Below are 22,680 nucleotides of genomic sequence, written 5' to 3'. Positions count from 1 at the left end.
CCTGATATATCCTTCCACAGGCTGAGAAGCAGAAATTTTCAAGATGTAGCCTTCTGTTTCTTGTGATACAAGTTGCATTCAAAGCCTGGGTAGATTGTATATAAAATAATAGATATTTACCATGGTATGAGATTGTTTAGATATTGTATATCTTAGGCCTGGTGTCAGTGGAACTTGAAGGTTATTAACTGCATGCTAGAAAGAAACAAAGTGAATTTCTTAGCTTAAGTTACTGGGGTTTGGGGTGGATCGCTTAAGCTGCTAACAGAACTTTGATGTTTTCAGATGTCTGAAAAGATTTATTTTAATAAACAATTGCTAATAGACACAGTTCCACAGAGATCTGTTCTGTGTTGTTCAATGTGTTCATAAATAACCTGAAAAAGAGGTTGAGCAGCAGGATGAGAAATTTTTTCACACGATACTAAGTTATTCACCATAGTGAGACAAAGGAAGACTGTGAAGAATTACAAAAGGATCTTATGCAACTGGGTGGCTAAGCAATCAAATGACAAATTAAATTATTCTTGATGAATGATGTAGTGACACCATGGGGAAAACCATGAGGAAAACATGCCTATCTTCACATATAAAACGATGGGCTGTGGACTGAGCATTACCAATGAAGAGTGAGGTTCTGGGGTTATGGCACATAAAGTTTCATGAAAATTTCAGATTACTGCTTAGGAACTGTCAAATCCATATTAAATATTAGGAACTAATAGAAAAAAGAAGAGATAATTCAACAAAAAGCATTGCTATAGCCCTCGTATAAGAGCACAATTCATCCACATCTGGAACACTGTGGGTATTTCCAATACAGGAATGAAGAGGCACCAAATGAAGTTAGGAAGATCGATGTTGAAAACGTTAAATCAGAAGTAGGTTTTAGTTCACTAGGCTGTGTACATGCAGAACAAATTCCAAAAGGACACTATGAATGCTGGAAATTTGCATGGGTTCAAGAAGAGTCTGGATAGATAACTGGATAAAAAAATCTATTGAGAGTTACTAATCATGTAGAAAGCAACCAAGCTCAGGGAATCAGCTGAACTGAAAATAGTTGGAGGAAGGGAGATTATTCTGGAAGACTTTTTGTAGTTACCGTATTCTTTTTTTGCCCCAGATACTTACTCCTGGACAATGTTGGAGTCTGTATTTTGATCTAAGTAAACCTTGGTCTAAGCCAGTATAGCTATTCTCATGTACTGTGTATATATACACACATACAGAGTACACGAGAATATATATCTACATGTACATATATATACACACAGAGAGTACATGAGAATATACATATACAGGCATTAAATATGCAGTATGCGCTCATATAATAAACATACCTAGACACATACATGCATATATATAAATACATTGAAATATGTTGCTTACAAACACTGCCATCCTCAATAAGGCCGTGGCTTTCACAGGACAGCTAGTGCAAACTGGCAAAACAAAGTCCACCTCACTATTTCCATGACTATATAGCAATAAACATACACTAAAAAGATGTTAATGCATGACACTAAAATAGCTTATAATTTCACATAGGAACAGGACTCTTTGAGTAGTTAAATATAGTTCGCAGTTAATTATCCCAGCAGGATGTAAAACCGTTATAAAACAGATTGGTAAATCTGTTGGATATGCCTTCGTTTTCCAAATATAGTGAAAGATACCAGCTGAAGTATCTCTGTAAAATACAGTGATGAGCCAGATTCACCACTGGTATGAATTTACTCTTGTGATTTCTATAAACTTCTCTCCCAAACTTCTTTCTACTGTTTTTACGTAATCTATCACTATGTCTGCATTTCATATATTTTCACTTGTTGATGTATCTTCTTTATCACCAAATAATGTTGTCACTCTAATTGTCAAGAAATAAGGGATTTCTATGAAAAAAAAAAATCTTTAAAAAAAGGACAAGACAGTATTTCAACCACTTGAATAGAAATTTACACTTCTGAAAATGAGACAAAAATGTTGGTTTTTAGGGTGTGGAAGGGTATGGAACTAGACAATATCAAATAAAACTGTATTTTTTTATTAATTCATTTGTTTCTGACAGTAACACATTAATACTTTTTCTAGATGTAAAAAACTTTCTTAATTTTTACTAAAGTTAGGAATATTACATTTGTCTCAATAATTTTCTCCTTTTATGTGCGACACATGCAGAAAGATTATTGATTAAGAGTCAAAACATCCAAACACGAAAAAAGTTAGTAATAAATACATGGAACTAAGAAGCCATGCTGTAATGTTATACAACAATTTGTAAAGAGATTTCATGAATGTTTAATTGCTTCAATCATAAAGTTAAGGTCTGTTCATTAAATATCTGCAGCAAACACCTCTGTGTGTTAAAGGTAAGAGGAATGTAAATACCTGTCAAGTTAATGGGTGATGTTGTATGTATGTAACATAGATATATTTGCCATTTGATGCAAAGATGGATTTGTGGGAAGCAAAATCACAACTCGCTTGTATAAGGAAGGCAAGTGATTCAATTCATGGAGTAGTAACATACACAACGGCATTGTCTTCTCAGATCCCAGATTTATTAGTGCTCACCTGATACCAGAGAGCGACAATCCAGAAGATGACAAAATCTATTTCTTCTTCCGTGAAAATGCAATTGATGGAGAGCACACTGGAAAAGCTACTCATGCCAGAATAGGGCAGATCTGCAAGGTAAAATTATGACTTCTTTGCGTGAGATTGAATGCACTTGCAGGACACTTTGCAAGTGATTTTAGAAACTACGTTTTCTTGCCTGTAAACTATTCAGTATTAACACTGACACTGTACTGAAGCAGAGATTATCCCAAGTCAAAAATTAGGGGATAACATGCCCAAAGGTATACTATTCAGTTCTTCTCTGTTTGGGGAAGCTTCACAAACTACAATGTTTTGTTTAAAAAGTCATAAGCATGTTCTGAGGCTTAGAATGTGTCTGCAAAGGCGAGGCTCTTTTACAGGACATGTGATACTTCCAGGTAGGCCAAAAACATTTGAAGAATTTACTTTTTAAAGGAAGGTTAATCCTTTTCCATTCCCACATTAGTGAAAATCTTTAAAACAGGCAAAGGAAGATTTAACGAAACAGTTGTTTAAGCTTCACTGTTCAGAAGACTCTTAATGACCACAGACTGAATCATTTATCCACACTGATAAACGTCCATGTATTTTTCTGGCAGACTTTTAAAAATATTTCTACAGATGAAATTATATTAATAAATGTTGTAACTTTGGCAACTGTGATGTTTACAGTAAAATTTCATGTTAATCCATAAGCACAATTTCAGTTTATCTCCTCAAATCTAGAGGCAGCTGCTTGAAAACCAATTACCCCATAAGTGTGGAGTTCTTGGTGTACTTTGTTCATAAGTTTTGCAGCTGTACAACTGATCCACTGTTCTGGCATTTTCATCTACTTTGTTCACTTGCAACTTGCATTTCTACTTTGTTCCTACCCAGTTAAGGATAATGAACCCCTTAAGCTTTACCAGGACATGGCAACCTGGGAGCTCTGGAGTGAAATATTCTGCCTGTCTGCCTTTCTCTAGTGTTATAGGTGTATTGCAATATATAAAGAGGTTTGGGTTTTCTTGGTATTCTTTAATAAATGATGTGCTACTATGAAATATGTAACAATACAATGTAAAATAAAAGGAAATCAGAATTAGTGTCTGACAACATAATACTGCTTTTGTATACAGAAGTGAATTATTTGTTTTCTGTAAGTAGTATCCTGTGGTTATTTACTATATTTTCTCTGCACTCGGTTGATATTTCAAACATATACTGTTACTAGAGGTTAATGCAAAATACTTTTGTTATTAGAATGACTTTGGTGGGCACAGGAGCCTTGTTAACAAATGGACAACTTTCCTCAAAGCACGTCTGATTTGTTCTGTGCCGGGACCCAATGGCATTGACACACACTTCGATGAACTACGTAAGTGGCAGAATGGCTTTGAATACAGAAATGTTTTCAGGTATTATCCATATGAATTTAACTTAGTTTTCTTTTCCGTCTCTTGTTATTGTTACAGAGGATGTGTTCCTAATGAACTCAAAAGACCCTAAAAATCCAATAGTCTATGGAGTGTTTACAACTTCCAGGTACAGAATGTATCATTTTACTTGCATGGAAACTTGGGTGGCTGCTTGTTTTAGAGGTCTCTTTGTAAAAAATGTTTTGAAGAAACACAAAATTTTCTTAACCTTTGAACTGAGAAGTCAGTGGCAGTAAGAAGTAATGAATTAGGTTTCGTTTCTTATGAGCAATGTACATCATCACTCCGGAGCAAGTAATCACAAAGACTATCAGTTTCTCAGGCTGTTCTTGCCCTTGAATTGGCTTTTTATAGTGGGGATCGGAATTTGTAGCCCTTTCCACACAGACCTGGAAAAATAACACAAGCATAAATATGCTTGTTTGGGGGCAGGGTGAAATAGAAAATCTTCAGTGTGAGAAATTGGCTAGTCAAGGAGATATTAATAAAAAATATTGCTGAAATCTGGAAGGTTTAACAATCTTTCAAAAGCTGTGTTATTGACTCACATATAACTGTGCCTGGAATGTTTTGGTTTCATTGTCCTTTCACCGAGACCAAAATTATACTTGTAGCTTCGGCCTGAGGAAGTTTTGCAGTGCTGGTTTCATTGCCACATTTATCCGTGAAGGACAAAAGTTTTAGTTTCTAAACAGAAATAACGTTTCTAGTGATAACCAAGCACAGAAGAGGGAGATTTGAAAGTACTTACTGTCTTCTGTAAGATACCTCAAGGTAAGAAACAACACTGAAGTTTGTGTGTGTGTGACCCAAATGACGGAAGAGACTGCTAAAAAAAAAGAGAAAAATGCAAAGTGTAGGAAAGAATTGAATAGTCCTCTAGGGACAGCCCCATTGATGTTTACTCAAATTGGGGCTTTGGCCTTCTGGGGACAATATGTTTTAAATAGTGGAATAACAGCCATCTGCTTAGGAAAATGTCTGAGAGATTGTATCAGTTATGCTGAACTTTCAGAAGAGGTGAGTTAGGATTGCTCTGAGAGCATGTCAGAGTTTTGATAATCAGCACATGCAATAAATTAGAAAGCGTCAAGCTGCTGTTCCCATAGCTCTTCCACTCGATTAAACCGACTGATAATTTAAAGAATCTGATTTGATTTCTTTTCCCCTCATTTTTAGTAATATCTTCAAGGGGTCAGCAGTGTGTATGTACAGCATGACTGATGTGAGGAGGGTATTTCTTGGTCCCTATGCCCACCGAGATGGCCCAAACTACCAGTGGGTTCCCTACCAAGGGCGAGTGCCATATCCACGGCCAGGAACTGTAAGTACCCTAAGAAATATAGTAATCCAAAAAGGGAAAACTATGGAAAATATTTTCACACGTTACATGGTCCTTGAGCTGAGATCCAGGAAAGAAATTGAGAAAGATAATGAAATGGATAGTGTGGCAGAAGGGGAAGCTAACAGTCCCTCCAGGTCCAAAATGTACTGATTTTCTTGTAAAGAAGGAAGCTGCAATTGCAACTTCATTTGGATTTTAATTTTGGCATTCATATTAACAACTTCAGCAGAAGTTTGAGCAATAGCTGGAGAACTTTGTTGAAAGTCAAATGTTTAATAAATTACTCCGCATTATCCTTTCCTCGGAATTTGTCTTTGTTCCAAATATTGGCTGAACCATTCTTAGTGAGAATGAACAGAAAACAGAACATCTGCCTGGCTGTTAAGAAACATCCAATTGTTCTCAACACTGAATCTAGTACAGTAAGACAGATATTTCTGCTGTGGATAATAGAGTGACTATAATTATTTCTAACTTACATTGGCATTTTTAAACATCTGTTCTTCTACCTGTTTCTCTGTTTCTAGTTTATGAATGACTGAAATGTCAGTGTATATAAGACAACCATATTTACAACTCCCAACTGATGTCATCACATAGAAATATTTAACTGCCTGTAAATTTACCACTAGTCTAAGATGGACATTTATGAAAAAATCATTAATTGTATATATTGGGATAGATCCTTTGCTAGTATAAATCAGCTTTACCCATTTAAATTCTGAAACATTGCTGAAGATTAAATATATACGTACACATGCATACATATAAACATAAATATAAATAATATATCTGTCTATAATATTCTTTTAAAAGTCTCCATAAATATAAGGCACAAAACAAACCAGGACTAGCTCTGTTCCTTTCTTTTGAATCATCTTTTTTTTTTTTTTAAATTATTTTTGCTGGGTATGTTTTGAAATTGTTCATTCAAACCTGATCCTTCAAACGATCTCCAGCAGTTAGGCAGTATGTACGCTCAGCCTAATGAAAACATCTTCCCAAGTAAAAGAAAACAGTGGCTCCCTGACAGTCAGATTCCTCAGCACTCCTCACTCCCTCACTCTGACTACTAGAGGGACTCCTAACTTTTTCCAGAGTTAAAACACAAGCTCTGCAGAATAGGAAAGGTTCCATTTCTTATTTGATGCTGACCTTTTTTTTTTAATTGCTATAGTTAATAATGATATGTCAGAGGGTGGGGTTTTTTTTTGAAATTGTATTGTTTTACATCCCTATGGAAGATGTGAATGAATAGATATTTTGGGTATTTCTTCTATAGGTAATGTAATCTTTTTTTTTTTTTTTTTTTTCCTGTCTGACAGACTTAATAAATTAGTGTTCATTATTCTGTTTATTTACATTTCTCTTTGATTCCATTGTTGACTAACTTTTCTACACGAAAGCAAAAAAATAAATATTATGTAAAACTACAGACAAAAAAGAATGTTACATGTTTCTATCACAGAAACAGACTGAGATAAAGAACTGACTGCTGCACAGGCGCTCTGTTACATTCATTCCTGAGCAGAGATCAGAGGCAGCTTTGCTGACATTCTGAACGCACAACTCAAACATTTGCCCTAGAGACTGGCAACACCGCTCTGCCTGCCTCAGAGCCTGTGAGTTATTCCAAGACTTGTCTGAGGGTCTTGAACTGAGCTCCATGTGGGAGAAGAGTAACTTGATCAAATTCCCAAGAACTAGCAGAAAAGCAGGGACCTAAACCCAGTCCCTAAGTGACCAAGTGGCCTAAGCCACCGGTTCTGTTGCCAAAGGAGGGGAATACAGTTAAATTACCTATATGTTTTTTTCTGGCTATCCGCTCAGAATGGGTTTTACCCTTACAGTTTCACTATAACATACTTACACTAACGTTCACAAAGAAAGTGCAAAGGCGTGCAGATTTCATTGTAAACATTTTTCTTCCCTAAGGGTAAATGTGATCCCAAATTATACCATTCTGCATAGCCCTGCAGTTGCATTGTGTAGTGCAAGAGCCCATGCCACTGTAAATGATGTTAATTAAAGAGTGGCTGAACCCATCAGTTTCTCCTAGTCTGCTACAGTGACTCTAATCCCGGTGCCAACCACTTTGAAAAAGATATTTTTTTTCTCTCACAATTGCTAAAATGATTCTATTGTATCAGTAAGATAAAACTCAAATTTAAGATGAGAGTCATTTCTGGTTGAAAATAAGGTGGGTTTTTTTTCCCTAAAATTATAAATTTGGATATATTTTCAATGGCTTTGAAGACCTTTTGAGTATTAAGAAGAAAGGATTTTGAAGGTCCTTTAGATGTCAGTCTTGTGGCTTCCTTTTCCAAGAAACAGGGAAAGGGAAGGGAGAAAAAAAATCTGAGCTTCTTATAGTGATTCAATTCCAGATCTTACTGCAGTCAAACAGTGCTGAATTATCTGAGGAATTTAATAGGTGAGGTGCCAGTAAACTTCTTGAGCGTCTGGTGACTTGCCCAGTATAAGTAAGGAAAAAGGAAAGTTAATTGTTCTTTTGAAAAGTCAGAAAACTTTGTAAACAATTCTACATCAGCTTCACATTTAACAGAGAAGTTGCCAGGATTTTTTCTTTAAGATTTATAGAACTTTTTTTTTTAACCTTTTAACTATACTTGGGAGAGGAGAGAGAAATTTTGTATATGCATCTTCTTGAATGAGATCCCTCATCCTGAATTTACATCTGACTTTCTGTCAATTCAGCTACTGAGTTCAAGTTTTCTGTGCTTCATGGTACCAGGAGTCTATATTCAGTTATGACCAAAGCTTTTTTTGTTCCTACCAAAATATAGCAATTGATTTATTCTATTGGATTATCTAATAGGCCAGTTAGGGTATAGCCTAGTTACCTCCTCTTGACTGATCCAAACCCCTGACATAGCGTACTGGGGACCAGCAATTGGACGCCAATGTTAAATATAAGAGTTCTTTGAGTCTGCTTGAATCCAAGATCAAGCTTATTTCTCCAAACTTTTTCTGGACATTTGTATTCCTGCCTATCTTTTGGCACCTGAAAACTTTCTCTTTCCTTGGTATCAGTGGGATCGATATATAAACATGAGTTCTGATGAAGCACCATGCCAATTAGCTTGACTTAGACCCACTAATATCAATAGCAGTCCTGTCATTAGCATTGAGGATAATGTCTTTGGTTTGTATCCTGGTTTTGTGACCACAACATAAGTAAACATGACAGGGTTTTCCATCTCCGAACAAGTCAAACTTTATGCTGCTTGAGATTCCTCTGAAAGCAATTTGGACTACAGATGTGTTAAATCTCACCTGCTGATGCTGCCCATTTCATTCCATTGACAAGGAAGGGTGTTATATCCAAAAGAGTTTTATTTCATCTCAGTTAGTTTCCTAAAGTGGTGTGGGATGAATGTGGGCCACAGCCTAGTCCAGGTAATGCACTTTAAACTTTAGATGTAGAAACACAAAGTTATTGTCATTTGTTTATTCTCATAAAAGCAGGTGATCCAAGCAGTAATCTGGCTCTCAGAATTGGGACTCTTATTTAAACACACAGAATTACAACACTAATTCTAGTTTTATGATTTTTTCTGCATAAAATATATCTTGGTCAATATTGCTGCAAGTAAAATCCCTTGTTTGAAAATCAGCCAGAGAGTAAATATTCAAGCAGTTGAAACACAGCTGAAATTCATTTACTTAAAATTGAGATGAATATTCATTTGCTGTTTTTTTCAGTGTTTGCCCAGCTGCAATTAACAATACTTAGTTCTTCTGTAGTGATTTTTATACTTAAAGCACTTTACATATATTGTCTAGTTAATCATTATCTAATTAATCTGAGTAATTAGTATTGAACTGTAGTTAGACTATTAATCAAGAAGTAAAGCAAACTTAAAATTGAAGTGTAGAATTTTAAACACAATCTTTGAGACAGACAATAGTTTGGCCAAAGATTATAAAAAGCCTATCTGATTTTGTCTTTGTAATATTTCTGTACGAGAGAGCAAGAACATATAATAATAAAAAAGCTGAAAAATGTTGACACAAAAAAGTAGACAACTAACCTGCTTTCTGCTTAGTTTGCTCCTCATGCATTAATCAAATGTCCTCCCTTCCTCCCTTCCATACCATATAATGGAACAGAATGCGGGAATTTGCTTACTAACAAATATGACAAAAAGGGACAATTTACACTTCATATGTCCATGCTGGAAGCGTCCCTTTCCTGAGTATAACAAATACTCCTTTTGACAGCATTGATTTTTTAATTTCATTTCTGATGAATTATTAATAATTTGGATCAAGGTGATAGCAAAGACAATTGATTTCTTCTGCTGAGCATCCTGCAAGGTCTGGATTCTTGGTTAATAAGATGTTGTCCTCTAGGTTTTTAATTTAATTGGAAGATATTCCATGCATGGACATAAAGGACAAATTACCTAGGGCATTTTAACAACAGATGCTTATATTTCAGGTTCAAATGCTGCAAACATAATAACTGTCACCTAGGTTTCAGAGTTTCATATGTCTTAAATAGGTATCTCTGAACAGACTAAGAGCAGGGGACACCGAGTTCTATGCTGAGTATCTTTGTACTGGCGATTTAATGCCATCGTGGTTCATTTTCTTCATCCATTCAACATTACTAACATGTTTCTAATGCTTACTTTAAAGTAACCTCTAATTGTTCATAAAAACTTAACAATTCTACAGAAGAAATGAGGGCAAAGAGTGGTGATTAGCCACAGTCCCCACATCTCCCCATGGGGACATGAGGTAGGTGAAAGTGGAGGAATATTTTTGTGGATACCGAAGCCATGGTCTTACCTCTCCTTCCCTTCTCAGCCTTTAAGTTTTACTCGTGTTGCTTTTCACGGATTAGGGGCAAAACTGTCTGGCCCACCCATGGCTATATAAGGGGACAAAGGGACTCTTTATTGTGTTATTTCATGGAGACGAGCTTAATCCCAGGGGGACACCAACTTTTCCATTACTGCACAGGACACAACAGTGAGGACTTATTTCAGTTCTTCGGTGAGAGTCGTCTCACCTAACGGTTCACATTGACAGTATGAGCAGCAACACTCACACGAGGCTTTCTTTAGAATCAGGGGAGAGAGAAGAGATACATTTAGGACATGACTCATTTGGTTTGGTTTACTGTAACAGGATCCATGTTATCTGGACTACATGGATGACACAGGCTTGTTGAGACAAGCAGGACTTTGAAAAGTCAGTAGAACAGGGAATCATCCCAGCATTTAAGGATTTGGTTCCTCAGAGAGGAATTGATTTCCAGCCAACTACTGAAGACAATACTTTGAAACTAAAATGGTGGCATATTTTATTAATTTTCTGTTGTATACTTAAAAAAATACTGAAATTGCTTGACACATATTGAATGATTTTAGATAATTCAGGATTTCTTCCTTCTGCCAAATCAAGATTAATGCTAATCAGTAAATGACTGAAAATCCTTTTGCACTGCATAGTAGTAAGAAAAACGATGAATGAGGATCATTTACATTCTGTTAACCATATTGATTTAAATCCAAAATGAAAAAAAAAAAAAATTGAGACTTTTAGTGATAAAATAAACTTTTGCTGTCTGTCTGCAACACTTAGATCCCATCATATTTAATTATAAACTATAGTAGTTGGGATGATTGTAATGAAATGCATTTCTAATATGTTACTAGTGATCAATAATAAAATGTAAAACATTTCTTTTTTTATTTCCAGTGTCCCAGTAAAACATTTGGAGGCTTTGATTCCACCAAGGACCTTCCTGATGAAGTTATAACATTTGCAAGAAGTCATCCAGCCATGTACAACCCGGTATTCCCCATCAACAACCGCCCAATCATGATCAAAACGGACGTGGATTACCAGTTCACACAGATAGTAGTAGATCGAGTGGACGCAGAAGATGGCCAATACGATGTGATGTTCATTGGCACAGGTGAGAAGCCCTGAGTCTACACCGTATGCTCCTCCAGGAGTTATGGAGACATAGATCAGATAAAATTTCATACTCTGAAAGACAGAACACTGATTTATGTTCCAGTGTATACCTGTGAAAATCTGGGGCAAGACTCAAAACTGTGCGTGTGGGGAGGTCTTTGTTACATACATTCACTGCTGCAGGTTCAGGCCGTGGCTTGCATAGCTTAATTCTTTAGGAGCTTCGCCAACTGGATGAAGATCAAACCACTCTTTTTTCAACTCCTGTTATTAGGGAATTTTATTAGAAATATCTTGTCTCATTAATTATAATTTAGTATTAAAATGCGGGTTTTGAGGTACCTATTTTGAAGTGCGGCATAAGAAATATTAACATGAACAAGACAAGTATCCAGGTATGGGAAATGTCTTGTGTGCCTTTCAAGTATTTAAAGTATTGCATTAAGATGCCCAGCTCTTTAGCTAGAAGAGTACATCATTTTACTTGAGATGAAGATATCTGGCACATACAAAGTGTTTTAAGAAGCGTTAGTATTCAAATAGAAACATGATATCCTTTCCAAAGCATTTGCAGAATCATACAGCTTTTATTCAAGTAGAAATATGCACTCAGAAAAGAGGGGTTTTTCTCCCAGAAAGGTAATAATGAGAAATAAATGTGGCCAGAAATTATCTGATACACATTTGCTTAAGTTCAGTGGCCTCAGAAGCATGCTGATTAGCAGTTGGTGGATCTGCTTCTTCACCTTTGAAGATTTTCCATTAGTTGGCTGGTGTTTCAGTTATGTTGAATAAAAGTATTTTAAACTTCTATTGAACATAATTGCTAGTAATTAGACATTGGCATCATGAGGCTAAACCAAATCAAACCAAAACCTCACTATTTCTTTTCAGCTTTGGACCAAAAGATATCTGTCTGTCTGTCTGTCTTATAACAGTCCAATTTTTGACTTGCTTTAAGTACTGTTCTGGTGCTCTAGACCTGGGGTCAGATTTCCAAAGCAATAAATCTCAAGGCCTCTTTCATGTTGATGCCTGAAATATATTATGAGTAAACTGAGAGCTGCTGAAGCTTTGTGTACCAAACACAGTGCATGCGTGGCAATTCAGAACATTTACTGCAGGAAATGCAGCTCTGCAGAAAGCGTTCCAGCTCTTTAAAGCTGTGAACTGAGTTATTAGATACCACTGCTACAATATGTTCTTGCATAAAACATTGAAAAGTAGTTTCATATGATTTTACACAACACATATATTTTCCATTACACATTAGAGACTTCAATGCCATCTACAATTGGCAGTGTTTTGTGCCTTTCAACAAGTTTTCTATGACCTGATTCAGCCCAGAAAAAAATTTAATGGCAATACTCCCCTTGGCTGCGAAGTGAGGGAACAAGCCCTTCAGTATCCAGAGTATGATGATGAACAAACATAAGAAGCTGATTTATGTCTACATCTTAAGCACAAGAGGTGGCATTTATCTCACCAAAGTTTGGCATTCAGTCTAAAAAAGATGCCTTGGCTTCTGCAAGGGAGAGAGATAAGTACTTCCAGAGAAAGATTTGCTGTCCTTTCTTTGAGAGTAAGATGAATAGTTATGCAGGAGTTCCTGTCTCTTTTCAGACAGTACACGAAGACTTGCTTAAACCTGAGCTATAGCTTTTAGATAGTTATCATTATGTATAGTGGTTTCTACCTAAATTAGTCATGCAAGGTCTCCCTCTGAAAGACCCTCAGTGATATTTAGCTCTTACCTTTGATACACACTCGCTTAGTTCCCTAAACCACTAATATTCAGGTGTGTGGTAAATGCTCTGGATCCCATCCAACATTGCTGATATTTGTGCCCAAGAATTGTAAGAAAAGTCTTGAAAGGTTATTACTTACACTTGCCAAAAGAGATTTCAGCACCAAAAACACAGCTTTGTAAATGCAGAGTGTTATTATTTCTTGAAATACTACTTTTTCTATAGAAACTGTTCTTTTTCCAGCAGGAGGTTAAACCCTCATGGGGCAGAAACAGGCGTTACAACACCTGTGCTTGGATCTGGGATTCAAAAGGTGCTCCTCTGAGCTCACCATCCTTATTGTGGTTTTCAGAATGAGGAAAGGGCATCTTCCGCACAGGGGGAAAGGAAAAGAGGCAGAACTTGAGGCCCTGCCTGCCGCCTGCCAGAAAGCTGCGTTGAGCTGGCTGGTCAAAGTCAAAGGAACCAGAGACAGATACACAATCAGTGCATATGACATCTTCCCCAAGCAAAGAACAAGATTAGGAGCAGATTAGGGACTTTAGTCACAGTCCAGTTTTCCTCTTGATGATCTGAACCTATGACAAAGCCAGAACTGAGCTCTCTGGGGTATGACTGGATTTTTCTGTGCAGGTCTGTCCCATCAGATTAGATACATTTCTCTGTATTTTCCCATTGCTGTTGCAGCGATCTACATTATTCCCACATGTTGCTGAACCTCAATATGTTGAAGAAATACCATTTTTTGTTCCTTTTCATTGAATAACTGATGATAATTGAACACAACATAATTAATGGCCATCCAGTGTGGTCACATTTTCCTTTCCTGTGGGTGAAATCTTTAGCTGAGCAGTTTCTTTCCCACTGTGATTGTACCAATGTGTTTCACAATGGAAATAAAATCATATCAGCATGCTTGAAATTATATCAGAAAAAAACAGGATTTAAGATATGCGCTTAATGCATATCCGGAGTGTCTGATGTTTGGGATCATTTGGCACAGTCAAGGTACATCTGTCAGTAAAGCAAATTAATAACAGTAATCTTATCTTACTGAGCAGAGCCTATTGATCCTACAGGAGAAGCCTGATTCCATTTGTGTGAAGTTGTTTGAAATACTACTCTGTAAAACTTGATCTAGAACTCAGATAAAGCCCCACTTTGGTACCTGCGGCCTGACCAGAGTCGCCGTAGTGATTAACACAGTGTATCTTTGACCCCAGAGGCTTTCGCAAGCATCAAGCCACTGTAATTGTTGCAGGATCCACTTAAAAGTCAGACCTTTTTTTGAAACAACATTATCTGGGGAACTCATGTCTGTGCAGCGCCCCACGCCGGCTCCACAATTTCCCTTTTGCTGTTTTATCAGAAATCTCCTTTTATTTCTGGAATATGGCTTTTGATGGATTGTGACTGAGGACAGCCATCGTCCAACACAGAATACAGTTATGACACATCGCTATGCTGTTATATTTATTAGATCTGAGTTCTCTTTTTCTACCTATCAATGTATTTTCCTCAAAACCACAGTCATCAAATTATCAGGATAATTAAGGAAATGAACTCATCCACTAAACTGCAAACATAACTAATGTTAAGTTATCTGTTGTTCTGAATTACTCTGTTGTAGAAATGTGGATTTTTTTTTCTTATTGTTTTAAAGTTTATATTGCATTTGTTCTGTATTGTTCTCAATATTTCTTGAATTAAGTATATTCAATTAGTAGCAGTAACCATAATGAAAACCACTTCCAAAACAACTTATCTAGTATATTTTACTAGCTTAGTTTGTACATGTAGCTGCCAAATTAAAAAGTTGTGCTTTGTTGTTGCTGTTTTAAGAAAGAACTGGTTTTATTCTTTTTAAAAAAGAATATATGAACTTGTGACTAATGAAAGAAAATAGTGATGTAGATATTCTGTGGAAAAAAATCGCATCTTTCTAAACTCAAAAAAATACGTACTTAGACACCAACATCTGCTTAAAGGGAAGCAGATGGAAAAAATAAAATCTCAGTTCTACAGGGTATTCTAGGATTTCTAGAATATTTTAGTCCAAATTCCTCTAAAAAAGTTGAAATGCAAGAATTTTCTCATGAAATCAATAGCTTTTAAGATAGTCACCTTATAAAAATGACATTTTCAACCTGTGTAGTCTATTTGTTCAATTTAGTCTGTATTTTCATCAGAGAAGTGGTGAATCATCATCTTTTTAATCAGAAGTTTCAACTAACACACACAAATATACATACGTACAAAGTATATTTTGATTTTGTGTAATTGTTGTTTAATTCTTGTTTTGAGAATGTTGACCTTTACAGTCGTGCTACTTTGAGAATTTTAGCCATTTTAAAATGTCTTATATTTTCCTAAACTATTGCTGACGTAGAATGTGCAACACAAAAGGTCCTCAGGACCACAGTTGTTATTCCTATGGTATACTTAGATAGTACTACACTTGGCTGGGTTAAAAGAAAAGTTGCACCCAGAGTTGTTTCCATTTGAGAGAGTCTGCAATGATGTGTACCAACCTAGAAATTATCCTTCTTTCTTTTTTTTTTCCCTTCTGAAAATTCTATTCATGAAAACAAGCAAATAAATCACAGATGCAGAAGAAGTAAAACAGAGATGGTCTTAAGTCACAAACCGCATTCAGAAAACTAGAGGCTGTAGCTCTGGAATGTCAAGCATCGGCCTTCTTCATGTTAAAGCCAATTGCAAACCTCCAAGAATGTAAATGGATATAGTATTAAAATGCTGACACACACCTATTTCTAAGCAGAAGATTCAAGTTGTATTGCTTTTTACCCCTCAGCGAAGACTAGTATCTAACACACAGAGAAATATAGATGCCTTAAGGGTCTTATACGTCTTGTGTATTTTGTTTGACACGGGGAAGGTGGCCTGTACTTGGGAGATCTAACAGCTTCATCTGTCTAACAACATTTGTCCAGATGTTTTTATATCCATACTGAGCCTTCTGACAGCATCTTCACATGCATTTTAAGAATGACAAACATCATATTCAAAATGGACAATAAAACATGCCTGGGTAAATTTAGTGCATTTCCTTCCTCAATTAAATGACTGAAACATCTGTCATTTTATGCTGTGACTTAAATAGTATTTCAGTCCTTTTCATTCTTTAATAACTATAGTAGTATTTATCTTCTTTGTTGCATTTTGATACTTGAAAGACATCATAAAATGTTCTACTGAAATTTTGTGTTTTTCTAAGTTATTTTAAATAGCAGTTGGCATTTTGAACGAGTGCTCAGAGATATGTAGCTTCACAATCCTTGTATGTGAAATAATTACATACTACAAGAAACTCTGGCTGCTCTGAGAATGAAGTATGCTTCTCAAGCACCTGAAAACTTTTTTTTTTTTTTTTTCCTTTTCAAGATATTGGAACGGTTCTTAAAGTGGTTTCAATTCCTAAGGAGACTTGGCATGAATTAGAGGAAGTCTTGCTGGAAGAAATGACAGTCTTTCGGGTAAGTGCGGCTAAATTTCAAGTGTCAGGTTGTAGATTTCTCTGTGGACAGCTGCAAACTAAACTTCTTGCAGTCTAGCCAAGGACTAGCCTGGCATACCCCTCCAATTAGCTTGTCATTTAGAGACCCAGACACTAGTCAAAATAAACCTTGAAACTTTCAGTGTTAGCTGGAGGTTAATGATAAAGGAAACGGCATTCTGGGCTTTTGTTTTGTGGTTTAAAAAGTAAATTAGTATCTCTGAATCTTAGAGCCATTGCATGCTGTAGTTAAATACGATCTGTGCAAGTCTGGGAATAATGCCTGTCTCTTTTATCCCACAGAGATACACAATACATGAATTTTATAGTTGCATCAACTCTTAACACTATTCAGACTGTCAGCATAATGTAACTAGGAAAAACAGTGATCTGCAGAGATTTCTTATGCCTAATAATCTGAGAAACAAAGAAAGTGTTTATATTGTCAAAGGTGTCTTCAGGGCCTCATTTTCATGGTTTCACATAAGACACCATAAGCACCCCCTAATCTTTAGTACTTTTTTATGAAAATCACTCTCTCCCATTTTTCCTGTCTGAGCCACCTGAAAAATAAGGCATCCCATCGGCACTCCTGCAAGTCGAGGCTGAGTAAACCTTTCAAACACTTTCCAGACAGAACCCAGGGATGTCTCGTGTGTTGTACACAACAACGAATCATTTACATTCCCCGTTACTCTTTTTGTCAGTGCTGTTTTATAGCACCATTTCACAGGCCCCAGGATTTCGGGGTTTGATACCTAGCCGGGAGGGCGAGGTTCATCTGACGGTGCGAAGGTGATGCTTGCGTGCTCGGAGAGCCCCACGTCGCGTGGTCTCACTCCAGATGTGCTGAGGAGGGCCCCACTCACAACCTGCCTTCAGGGCCCAGCCCCCGTGTCCTCTCCTACTCAGTTGCCATCCCTTTATCTTTGGTTTCTAAACAGACACAACATATCTAAACAGAGCTTGTATATCTTTATATTGTTATTCTCAATTTTATTTTTTTTTCTTTTATGGGCAATCTTACCTTTACTGGTACCAAACTTGCACAGAAACCACTGTTTCAAGTACAAGTTACTACTGAAAAATGGATATCTCTGTCTCTGCACTCCATAGTTTTTTGTGGGGCAGAAATGTGAGGGTTTGGTTTTGTTTTGTTGGTTTGGTTTTTTTTAACAGAAAAAAGAAGTAGAAACTATGAGGAGAAAATGAGACAAGCAATTTGTGGCTCCCAGCTTTTTTCTATTTTATACACGCAAAAGTCATTACATTAATGCAGGGTAATTTGGCAATCGTTGATAATGTACGAGTCTCTTCCCTAAATCAAGTAGAAGTGCCAAGGTAAAGCAGATCAGAGAAATATAAAAGTGAAAGAAAGAAAATAAATGGAGTGAAAGTTTTATTTCAGAAAGGCTTTACAGAAGTAGCATGGTTAATGGCAAATTCAAATCTGGTATTTTACTTTACATGTGTGTTTATTCATTACACAAAAGGATTTTGGTGTTCTGATTTACTTGAAAGCTCATTTGTCTCCTTTGGCATACATTTAAGCCTTAATGAGGGCATTAATGTACTTCAGTGGAATAAGTAGAATTTGTATGCATAAGATAAGGATCTTTCAATAGGGAATTTGCAACAGATTTCAAATTTACCTTAACCAAATGTAAGTTTTCTTTAGCTACTAAAGAGTCTATGTGCATCATAAAGAGTGTATTTTGATGCTTAAACCGCAGTGTGCTGAATACAATGCTTTTCATTCATAATTCCACCAAACTGAAAGTCTTCCATATCTGTTACATTGATAACAAATGCCTCTTTTAACCCCATTTGTGCAATATTTCTCTGAACAGCTGAGCAAACAAACTAATGAGTTCAATTTTCATTCAAATGTTACACTTAATTGATGCTTTCTAATATAAGGTCTATTAACCCATTTGTAAAGGCAGGTCCACGTGCTTAACATCCACTGACCCATATCGAATTCTCTCAGGATTAGCAAGTTGAGAGCTACACAAGTGTAAAAGCTTAATAAGGACTTTATTAATGTACATAACCAAAACTATGATGCATGGGATCAATAGTAGGTTTTTAAGTGGAATAAACTTCATACAGAACAGACTTGCACACTTCGTAACCAAACGATGCCACTTTTACACTCAGGATTAAATCCATTCAAGCAGCTCGACCTAAAATGAGTAACAGCCTTTTAATCAGATCTGAACGTACTTAGTGTGTTAAATATTTCCTACAGTCTTTCATGTAAGAAAGTAGATATTGGTTTGACATCTGCTTGCTACAGATAAGTATAATTAAGAGTAGACTTAGCTAGGAAAGCAGCAACTCTTCTAGTGACCCATTTGGTTGATTAAATAATGGGTATTCCCGGGTGCAAAAAAAATCTTGCCCGTTTTATTTTTGTGTTCTGCAAATAGGAGTAACTTCTTTGTATGTGAATAGTGTGGTGCAGTCAACAAGATTACGCTTGGGATTAAGGCTTGTTCTTATGAATAAGATTTTGCAGGAATGGAGTTTTCACCTCACTATGGCTAAAGGTGTTGCTTATTTTAGTGTTATCACCTTTAATATAGTATTTACGTACTTTGATACAGTCATTATTATTTTCATATTTCCTGGGAGGTTCTTTAAATGTAGTTTTAATATTAACTGCAGATATTAATTTCAAGATGTGAAGCTAGTGACAAAGTAATCACAATTAAACTGTAAGAATCATGGAAAATTAAATGTCTCCAATCAACATGGCACAGATATACCTGGACACGTACATGCATTCTAATTCACTTATAACCAGAAAATACTCCACTGCAAAAGACAACACGAAGCACTATTACTAAGGATTGTCTAGCTTAATTTCAAGGTTTCTGGACTGAGCAAATAATATTCTAGCAGAACTGTTATGTTTATAGAACTCATTTTATATTTTAACTCTTTTTTTCCCCTAGGAACCCACTGTTATTTCAGCAATGAAGATTTCCACCAAACAGGTACTATGCACACAAACTTTAAATCACGATTAAATATTTATTGTTCTGTGTCTTTTAGAGGCAGTAACTTGGCAGTCAGTAGAGACATATTAATTATAGCAGCAGCATCCCATCCCTTTACATAAACATCAGTAGTTTCTCTGGAAAATGTGGCATGCAAAGGAGAAAAGAGAAGCCTAGTTTGTGTTACTTACTGGTAAGGTGGAAACTAAACACAAACTAACCATCTGTCTGGAGGCTCTCAAGAAAAAAAATTCCACATTATGGAATGTCCTTATGACAGAGGAACTGTTAGGAATGGCCAAACTCCGTCCCTTACTTCAGTGGGACTAGTTCTAGTTGCTGTAGAAAAGGTCTGGTACAAAATGCAGAGAGTGGAAGAAGAGAGTGGAAAAGAGACGTCCTCCTGTCTTTCTCTCCAATGCCCATTCTGTTCCTGGATGTGCACCATTCACATTTAACAAAAAGGGTAGATCTGATTTAGTCCAAATTTTCCATGGCCTTCTGGTTCAGTGACTTTGTTAGGATATGGGTTCCAGACTCCAGAATTCGTATTTCCTACTTTCTGTTGAGTGCACCAATAACTAGCTTCTTAAAGAAAAGATCTGTACTACAGCCTTCGTTGTAGATCAGACCATAACTAAGCTCAGTGGACTTCTTGATGGACGGAGGTAAAGTTTTGTCTGGTTTACAGTAAAGGTGATTGCTACATTTCTGAGCAAATATGAGCAATTATCATTCGGCTGCTTTGTGAAGCAGCTAATGAATTATGTAGTCGTGCAAAGAACTTTGGGCTGCAGTCCAAGAGTGAAGCGGGTATTCGGGGACTTCCTTCCACCTCTGCCTGGAATTAGGTACATGGACCACAGCCACTGTCATTTCCTGTCTCAAAAGTCTAAGACATAAAATTCATTGTCAAATTTCTTTTTTTTTTTTTCTTTTTCGTATTTGTGTTGATTTGGAGCCTAATTTGGTAAACACAAGCAACTTGTTCACATTCAATTTTTCTATTAATGTCATTTTCAGTAAAGAGGAGATTTCATATTACTTACAGACCGGGTGCACTAAAAATTCTGTGTGTTATAAATAAGATTTAGTTAATTCATCTACCTCACTCTATACGTTATTAAACAGAAGTTCATTTTATTCTGTAACAGACAGAGCCCAATATTATGTTTGAAATGCCGCATATTTAACTCAGAATTCACGGCATTTAGGAAAGCTGTCTGAAAGCATTCATGTATTTGACAGAAAACATTTTGTTTGGGGACACTCTTCTAACACAATTTGCCACCTAAACCAACAGAAATGGCAGGGCAAAAAAATTGGACTATTGATTACTGGGATACTTAAAAACAAACCTGTCAAGTTGTATATATGTTCACGTCATACCAAAATGTTCTGCTTTGCGTTATTTTTATAAGTACATTCCCTTAAAGCAGCCAATCATATTTGATAATGGACCGTGCGTTTTCATACAACTTCTTCAAAGCATTTTTAGTTATTCAGGAGAGATTACAATTTTCACTGAGTCTTCTGAAAACAAGTTTACACTGCTAAAATTGTCTAAAGCTAAAAAAGAGCATAAAACACAAGTTATTCAGGCAGAGTTAAACTCATGAAAAATCAACCAGCCTCAGGCTAAAAATGACAGAAGCATGATACAGCGTGACAAGCTTTTGGCACTGTGTCTCTGTATCAAACAAGTATATGGCAACATGTTTGCATTTCATATTTATGATTTAAAAATACTGTCGTTTTATAACTCAAACACTTTACTCATTGTGTTCTGATAAGCAGGGCGTTTTTCATATAAACAGCACGATAATTCTATGCATTGTAGAAAGCAGGAACATGAAATGTAAACAGTAAACCCAGCGTGTCCTAGTGAATAGCTTTAAAGCAATCACTTCATTTTATTTTTTCCACTAATAAGTCTTTCATTCAATTATAAAAACACGGTACAGGGAGTTTCTCCTTACTTTTAGTGTTTTACCACACTGGTTGTACAAAGCTACCTCTTTTGCCATCGTGCCAGTATGATATGTTACAAATGACTCTTCTTCCTAAAGACCAAAATCTACAAATTCTTCAGAGCAGAACTTTGCTTGTGTTAAATTATATATAACTCTAAGGCTCCCATGCCTCTCTCTATGAGTGTGAATTTGGCCCTTGAGCGAGAGTGACTTCAAGCAAGGAAACTTAGCCTTTATGCGTAAAACTTGGTGCCGTCCTCAACTCTACTGTCTTTAACCCACAGGAATGATATTTATGTTTTCTCACTGAAGCTACGTATTCCTCCTAATTGGGTTCAGAGCCCTGGGCTTGTGCAACCTTATCACCTAAACAACTTATGCATGGTTAGCAATAGACACAAACCTTCAGTGAACTGCATCCTTAGAGCCACTGGAACACCCTGCAGCTGCCTAAATTCACAATTTTGTGGGAGCCAGGCTTGCAGGGAGGCTGTCAGGTGGGGCTCCATAATTCTTCCCTTGATTTAAAAATGTGGAAGCAGGCCAAAAAGTCAGGCCTGGCTTGCAATCAAAGGTAACTTTTTTTTTTTTTTTTTTTTTTTTTGTGGAGCAAGCTCTCATCTTTTTCTCAGGGTCATGTTTGCAATCCTCTGTTTCAAAAAGCCATTGGATTTCTGGTAAGATGGGGAGAAAACAAGAACCTTGGCTGATACAGGCCATCTCCTTGGCTAGTGAGCTGCTGCGAAGAGCTTTTGTTTCTCCGCCATAAGATTCTCAATGAAAGGCAAGGCCTTAGTGACTACTTTTATAGTACTTTTCACAAAGTACTGAATTTTATTCAGAAATCGCCATTTCTGTCCATACTGAGCATATAGAAAGGACCAGCTCAAAACGGATATGTCACTTAAACAGCCCCCTGAATTATCCTGCAGCGGTTACTTTTCAAGACATAAAATTAAATTAAATGGGATTTGAACCTCGTGCTCCCTGAAGTTCCTTTTAAAATTCTGCCTAAGTTCTTCTTTTTAAGCTTTAAATTTTTTCATCTCTCTTTTTTTCTTTTAATTGTAAATGGAAAATTCTCAGTTATTTCTTTGTCCGACTTCTAGGGA

The 22,680-nt window shown here is 36.4% G+C and overlaps 1 protein-coding gene across 1 annotated transcript in view; it reads left to right on the top strand.

The window, feature by feature from the left end:
- SEMA3A (sema domain, immunoglobulin domain (Ig), short basic domain, secreted, (semaphorin) 3A) overlaps positions 1 to 22,680 on the top strand; it is a 168,045-nt gene that overhangs the window by 129,662 nt on the left and 15,703 nt on the right. Inside the window, exons 7-13 of the mRNA XM_009882930.1 lie at positions 2,555 to 2,697; positions 3,850 to 3,964; positions 4,062 to 4,131; positions 5,205 to 5,349; positions 11,104 to 11,323; positions 16,479 to 16,570; positions 19,551 to 19,592. Coding sequence (XP_009881232.1) covers positions 2,555 to 2,697; positions 3,850 to 3,964; positions 4,062 to 4,131; positions 5,205 to 5,349; positions 11,104 to 11,323; positions 16,479 to 16,570; positions 19,551 to 19,592 — 827 coding nt within the window. The remainder of the gene's footprint in view (positions 1 to 2,554; positions 2,698 to 3,849; positions 3,965 to 4,061; positions 4,132 to 5,204; positions 5,350 to 11,103; positions 11,324 to 16,478; positions 16,571 to 19,550; positions 19,593 to 22,680) is intronic.

Source organism: Charadrius vociferus, unplaced genomic scaffold (genome assembly GCF_000708025.1).
Source record: "Charadrius vociferus isolate BGI_N301 unplaced genomic scaffold, ASM70802v2 scaffold32, whole genome shotgun sequence".
In the NCBI taxonomy this organism is placed as follows: domain Eukaryota; kingdom Metazoa; phylum Chordata; class Aves; order Charadriiformes; family Charadriidae; genus Charadrius; species Charadrius vociferus.
The sequence above is the reverse complement of the archived record's forward strand: the minus strand, read 5'-3'. Positions and strand labels throughout refer to the sequence as shown.